The 7375-nt window shown below is 35.1% G+C and overlaps 1 protein-coding gene across 1 annotated transcript in view; it reads left to right on the forward strand.

Moving 5' to 3' along the window:
• The first annotated feature begins 3428 nt into the window (after positions 1-3428).
• The window catches only part of ERO1B (endoplasmic reticulum oxidoreductase 1 beta), a 27627-nt gene continuing 23680 nt past the window's right edge, over positions 3429-7375 (forward strand). The window contains exons 1-2 of the mRNA XM_035899684.1: positions 3429-3506; positions 3941-4060. Of these exons, the coding sequence (XP_035755577.1) occupies positions 3429-3506; positions 3941-4060 (198 nt within the window). The remainder of the gene's footprint in view (positions 3507-3940; positions 4061-7375) is intronic.

The raw sequence follows: 7375 nt of genomic DNA on the forward strand, positions 1-7375 counted from the left end.
GAAAGATTTCAGCTGGGCCAAAGATATTGGAGTGAGGTTATATGGAAATACGATGTCCATGTGGAGCGAAGTTTGTCTTCTGTATGTGATTGTTATATCTCTCATATTTTCTAAATTTCTGCGTTGTTTAACAGGCTCTATTGTGAGTGACCATCCAAGGCAGTGACTAGAGTAGTCTAGCACAGATAGGTTTTTATTGCAGGTTTTTTTTGTTGTAAGTTGAGGTTTTCTCAGGTTTAAAAATCCCTTATTTTAGTGGCGATTTTAGTGTAACTAAATGCTAATTGAATTGAGATTCTTAAAGAAGCCATTAACAAACTGGCATGGTTTTATGATGCTTGGCAGGGCGATTGGTTGTTGATATTTAATAAAATTCTTAGCATATTGTATTCAGAGTTTAAATACTTGGAGTTCGACTTGCGTAGGGAAATGATAAGCTAGCTGTTCGTTCTTTTAGTCATGGTACCTATAGCTTTTCTCTCATTCTGCAGCTATGGCAAAGTAAAACGTTAAGGGACAAAACAAGGTGTCCCAGGTTGTCTTCTGATTGTTAAAGCAATTAAAGTGCAACAACCTGATAATGCTAATAAGGTTGTTTGTATGAATAGACTGCTTCTTAGTATATGCATTTATTCAGGCTTTTCTTAATGTTGAAGTGCTGAATACATTTCTCTTTCCAGATTTTATAAGGAGAAGTTGATGCAGGTTGGACACTGACCTTTTAATCTGAAAGGTTAATTTATCTTGGAGGAGATAAGTTAGAAGTTTAACATCTCCAGTGCAGCTCTGATATCAGTACAAAAACTAAACTAGGTTTGACAATACATAGAAATACTTTGATAAGCATATTGGGAAATACAGATGAAATAGCAGCTAGTCAATATCAGATGGCTTCTTGAACACAAATTATAGTAAGCTAATGCTTTTAGAGTTTATCGTAGAGTTCAAAGTAATTAACAGATGAAAAGAAAACTTGATACTTGGCCATTGTAATAAAAGTTGTCACAACTTACAGTACAGTTTGGCTCTATATTTGTGGACTAAGTTAACTAAGTTCAATTAAAAAAGACAAAATAGCAATTGTGTGAATAGCAAAAAAGGTCTTGCAATACATAATTTTAACTGTGTAATGCACTGTTCTTATTTTTGTATCTCCAGTTTGAAAAAGAATTCACTTGAAAGATCCAGGTGTTGACAAAAATGAAACTATTTTCTGTATGTTCTTAGAGTGTTCCATCATTACGCAAGTGAGAACATTGAAGACAACACCTGGACTAATAAAAAAAGTAACTGGGGTACTTGAAGCCTGTGTTGCTGTTGTATTAGTGTGCTATGAACTGACTCCACTGATGTTCAGTATTGGTGTTTCATATGCGCTGTCAAACCATTTCACGGATTTGGAACAGATATAGCACAGTTTAATTTTAGAGCATGCTTTCCAAGGAAACATTGATTTGCTACTTTATGTATACAGAGAGCTAACTGTTCCAGTTTTGAAAAAGTTGTGAGAAAGAAATGGAGAATTTTGTTTGCTTGCCCTTGTTTCCTAAATTATTTTTTCTCTTTAACAATTTCTTAGACCAGTTCTAGTTTTTGGGGAGTGTTCACTTCTGAAACTTAATAACATTCCAAGTAAACTGTCCTATGTTTTGGAAGATGTTCTTAGAACTGAAATTTTTACCAGAGACATCTGGCAAGGGTGTGATCTCCATTAATTTGTCATCTTAGTTGAATAAAAAGACTGCAGCTTTTTATTTTTCCATGGGTATTTGACACAGAGTGTAATTACTGCATGTTTATTTGGAACATTTTCCCCTGAAAAAGCGTTTTCAGTTTTCCATAGATGGTAAAAATGTTTTTGTAAGCAGTGGCTAGCTTCATGAGGTGGTCATCAAAATAGTTTCCTACTCCTTATCTTCTGAGTCCAAAGAAAATTTCTCATATCTTTCCTACTGCTTTCAGCTTAATGAATTACTGCTCTTCACGTAAGGTTTACCCTGTTTATACAGTTTATTAATATTTGAGCAAAGTGTTCAGGGTAATCTTTTTGCCTTTTCATATTAGACTGTATTTTCATATTATAATATATTATTATTTTGTGGTATGGTGTTACCTGTAAAGACTGCAAAATTAATTTCTGCCTATGTGTGACCAATAAGAAAATTTGAAATTTTTAATGAAATCATTATAGATTAAAATGCATGGGGGGGTGTATTTCTGTAAGTATCAAAAATAGTAAGTTTTGTCTTCTGCCTTTGAAGTTGACAGTCATGTGGGCTGTGAGCTTTCTTGACTTTGTGAAAAACCCGCAATTGTACATAGGTGCTCTCATAGCTGTTTGCCCAGGTTTGACACTAGGTAACATTAACAAGGCAAGCATAATAGCATGGAAGACTTTTGGTAAAGTAGCTTCACTTACAGCAATGAAGTAAAACTCATTTATCTACTCTGCAGAATTGTGACAACCTACTTAGTGCCTCAAGAAAAGTAGGATCTACATAAGGTGAATTTCCTACTTAAATGCTTTATTGCCATATCTTCACTTCTTTATTCGCACCGGGGGCTGGGGGAAATCCATTTTCCGGGCCTCCTTTATGCTTCGTGAAAGAGCAGAAGCCTACAATTCTGTTTCTCTTTTACATCAAGCTTGGTTATATAAGGGTTTATCATGCATGAAACAGATTAGATGATTTCATAATCTCATCTATGTGAAATCTGTGGAGAAAAAATATTTTTTGTCTCCTTTTGCACATAACATAACCTTTAATAGTTAGAAGTTCTTCTAAGCCCATGCAAGTTATAAGATGTGTGGGCTTTCCTATTTTATATGCTTTCTAGGCTGTTATGTATGTCAATGAATATCCTGCTTGACTGAAGAGTAATAGTAGTTAATGGTAGTGTGTCGTTCCATTCCCTTGGATATGGTCTAAAGCCTTCAAACTTATGCTTGAAAGGCCTTTCAAACATGTTTCTAGTTGTTTAAGAAGCTAAATAGTTTAGATTTAATGAAATCTATCATACAGAAGTTCACAGAATCACACTTTTGGTGTTTCCTGCGTTTCATGAAGACACTGTCAGGGTCTCAGCAAAAGTGTTGCCATAGCTTAGTCTGCCAAGTTAGTTGGGCCTGTCCTCTCTGCTACTTGCACAGTCCTGCCTTCTTCTCCCGTAGTAGGCAGTAGCACTTCTGCACTTCTGTGCACTCCTTTCCGTAGAGGTGGTCTTAAGCTAGTGCAGTACCTTGAACTAGCTTCCTCTCCTGGCACAAGAAGAGGCATGGGATCTGAAAAGTTCAGACTTAGTTTTGCAATAGATTTACAGCCTACAATATAGGTGCCTGCACCTGGTTTTCATAGTATTTATTTGTATAATTTACCTGTGAAGCTGCTAACTTTTTGGACACGAAAGTACCTATTCCCCTTTCTTCCATGCCTCTTAAGAAGCTAGCTGGAGTGTTCTTACGCTTTGAGAAGAATTATAAAAATAAGATGACAATGCATGATCATGTTGGTTGTGGGGTTTTTTGGGTTTTTTTTAGGCAATTCAGCTAATGAGCGTTTGGTAGGAGAACACTTGGTATGCAAATCTGATGTGCTAATATAGCGTGTGTTCATAGTTTGGAAAGATCTTGCTGCTCATTCTGCAGAAAACTATATGCTGCATCTGTCAACAAATTTCAGGGCTGAAAGTGGCTAACATTGATTTAGCATTGCATTTGAAGGTGGACTTAAGCTCAGAAAAAGTGCTGAGGTCTGTTCTTTTCTAATTCTTTGTATAAGGTATATTGTGGAGTATTTTAATGAAAAATAAATTATTTGCTATGGAACTGCATTTCACTAGTATTTCTTTTGACTGCCATCTTATTTCTCTTTAGAGGATTTTCCTGTAGTTAATATTGCATTTCTTGATTAAAAATAAATTTTTATGTATTTTTTAACAGCTCACAGGAGTCCTAGATGATTGTTTATGTGACATAGAAAGCATCGATGACTTCAATACTTTCAAGATCTTCCCCAAAATACAGAAACTGCAAGAACGTGATTACTTCAGATATTACAAGGTACAATTAGCATGGTATTTTCATGAATAATTTAAATAAAATCCAGAAAATTTAGGGAGGATTACATATCAAATCAACTTGTCTATATTAAGTTGTCTTTTAGAAGCCCACAGCTCTTAAATTTGGTTGTAGCAGGTTTTCAGTCCCTGACAGTTATGTTGGTAATAAGTCGTGTTTGCTGTGTTAATCCTGAAGTCAGTGACAGTAAATCATGACTTGCTTTCATTCAACTGATAAGTGGTAATTTTAAAGGTAGTATCTCCGTACAGCTGCATCTAGAAAAGGATTGTATATTAGCAACTTTCTGACAGTGAAATACTTGTCTGCTAAGAAATGTGTGTAATTTGAAATGGAAATATTACAATGATTTCCTTTTCTTGTAAGTTGCTCTTAGTTCTGATTTTACTGTTTGCTATCTAGAGAGCCATTACTCTTTTGAAAAATAGGTAAAAACATTCAATTTTCAAGTAGTGTGTCATACCACTTTTTTATGCCTTTAAAACATTTTTTCTCTCTGTATTACAATCTGATGAACAAAATAAGACTATGAAGCCTGACACGTCAGATAAACTTAACTTGAAAATGAGGTTTCATTTTGACTGAGCTAATTGCCTGCCACTGGAAAAAGGAGGTTACACTCCTTCAGAGCAAACTGTCCTGCCCCTTCTGTACTTTTAGCTCTTGGGCTTGTCTGACTGTGCATCAGGCCAATGTGTGTCTTTAACCTGGTAAATTTTTAGTTTGGATGTTCAGGTTTGGTTGTTGGTTTGGGTTTTTTTCCCCACAGGATGTAGCAAGTTACCTAGCTCATCTGGAATCAGACAAGTATTAAAGTCATGCAAGATGAATGTGAGGAAGGAGAAAAAAGCACTAGAATCTTCCCTTTCTAGTCTGAGCAAGCTATAATATGTAACTTCACCCTGAATCTCCTCCTGCTACATGATATGGTTCTAACTTCACTTTTCAGGAGAAACAATATATGTGCAACTTCAGTGGTAATACATCACATAGTAGTGGTAATTAGATTCTTCAGAGGCAACAGAAAGATACAAAACAAAGTATTTGAAGAAGAGGAGCAACAGGTATACAAGGTTTTATACAACAGTAATTTCATCCTGCAAATTTAGAGTTAATCTTTGTTTCAACAACAGTTCTGCAGATCATACTTTAATGGTGTGTTGCAGTCCTACCTCACCTTTCATACTGATCTTCCTAATAGATAGGCAATTATAAGGGCCAGTTTGCAGTCATCACCACATGTTATTTAGTACTTCCAGTTGTGACAGGGAACAATTTGTGTTGAACAACCAAACTCAATAAGTAAGTTGGAATGTTTTTCACACTTTCCCCTCTGAACAAGCAACGCTTTTGTTTTTTTTTTTTCATATCCCTGCACAGAGTCATGGGAGTGCTATTAAGCACATAGATGGATGTGGAAATCGTGAGGGTAGGCAATGATCATCTAGGTCAATGACAATGTAGCTAAATACTGAATAAGCATAAGGGGGAGTATACTTGTTCTGGGAGTGAAAACACTCCTACTCTGCAGTAATTTAATTGGTAATAGGAATTTGGATCCTGAACTTTTTAAACTACAGTTACAGTATTTCCATTGTGGTACTAGTTCAACAGCCATAAAAGAACTCAAGCTTTAATGTGTAATACTGAATAGCTAGTTTTTATTTAAAGGCCAGAAAAACCTTTTTTTTTTTTTTTTTTTTTTTTTTAAAGTCTTGCTGAAACTGTGCTAGGTGGTTTCTAGATAGTTAGTGGAACACTTCCCAGTGAAAGGAATAAAGGAATAAAAAATTTTGTCTCCATATAGTTTTATACATCAAAACACACAAACTGTGGAAGACTCATGATAAGGAATCTAACTTTTAATCTGTGACAAGTATTGAATAATACTCTAAATGATGATAATGAAATCTAATACTTCAGATCCTGAAGAAAGTAGAAGAATGTTCTATGCAGTCAGTGCATGATTGGTATTGATTAAAGTAAAAGTGCTACATAACCTCAGTTTGTCTCAGAAGTGTATGTGTATGCACTGGTTTTTAGTGCTCTTGAATAATTCTGGGACTAGCATATCTTGATTTGCAGGTGTTCTTTCTGATTAATCTGCAGTTTAGACAGCAGTATTATTTTATTTACAGTGTTCCTCTGTGTAATAACAGCAACTGCCTAGTTACTTGTATCTTTCTAAGTGTGTGAGCATTTTTTATTGTTAGATTTTACTTTGAAGAAGGTTCTAGTCTATGTTAGCTGGTCTTTTTTTTTTTTTGTTAGAAATTGGTTGGAGGGGCATGTTTGATGTAATAGGTCTTATTATGAAGGTTATGTAAAATGTAACACTTCTGTGCTTTATTTAAAAAAAGATGAGTGAACAAGTACAAAAAATTCCAAAATTTTACATTGTTTTTTTCCTAGGGATGTTTGTGGATTGAGTAGAGAAAATGGGGGGAAGCAACTTAAAATCTCTGCTTTCAGTGTATCTGTGCTAGAATGGCTTGAACTGTAACTAGGAGATAGTTGTCATCACTCCTAAGAAGTCGTACCATCTGTTTAATGTCTTGTTAGGTTTTTTTGACTGAGGAATCTCTTTAACATTTTAAAGCTGAATTTATAATTTCCAGTCATGCTGAAGAAGCACATCAAAATGGAAACCTGGAAAATGGTCTTTCCTTCAGGTGTTATATAGCTGTATGTGTATTTTGAAAATACAGAAAGAACTTACTTGCTGAAAGGTTTGTTAGAGGAATTTAGTATAATAAAGGACAGTTGAGCAAGTCAGACATAAAGTTTTACTCTTTGGGAATATTTTGTGGTATTGACAGAACAATTAAAGAGGGAATTCTTTTTGTTTTGCTTTAATTTGGCTACGTAGTGCCACAGAACAATTTACCCTTCAAGCATTAAAGGTTATTTCTTTATTTCTGGTACATATTTTTGATTCTTTTTAGCTACCAAAATAAAAATAATAGACTGAAGGGAGAGTAAAACCTGGCTATAATTCATCTTAGGTTCTTTATATTGTGCCTGCTTTGTATCAGAGGCATAATGATCTAGTTTTCTGTATACTTAGTATATTATGTATAATGCTGGGGAAAAAATTGAGTTTGTTTTGTTTTGGTTTTTTTTTATTGCTGAGGCTCTGGTTTGACAACTGTTGTGGTTTAACCCGGCTGGCAACTAAGCACCACGCAGCCGCTTGCTCACTCCCCCCCTCCCTCAGTGGGATGGGGGAGAGAATCGGAGAAAAGGGAAAAAAAAAAAAAGACCTGTGGGTTGAGATAGAGACAGTTTAATAAGAGA

The sequence above is a fragment of the Egretta garzetta genome, unplaced genomic scaffold (genome assembly GCF_000687185.1).
Source record: "Egretta garzetta isolate BGI_Z169 unplaced genomic scaffold, ASM68718v1 scaffold118, whole genome shotgun sequence".
In the NCBI taxonomy this organism is placed as follows: Eukaryota; Metazoa; Chordata; class Aves; order Pelecaniformes; family Ardeidae; genus Egretta; species Egretta garzetta.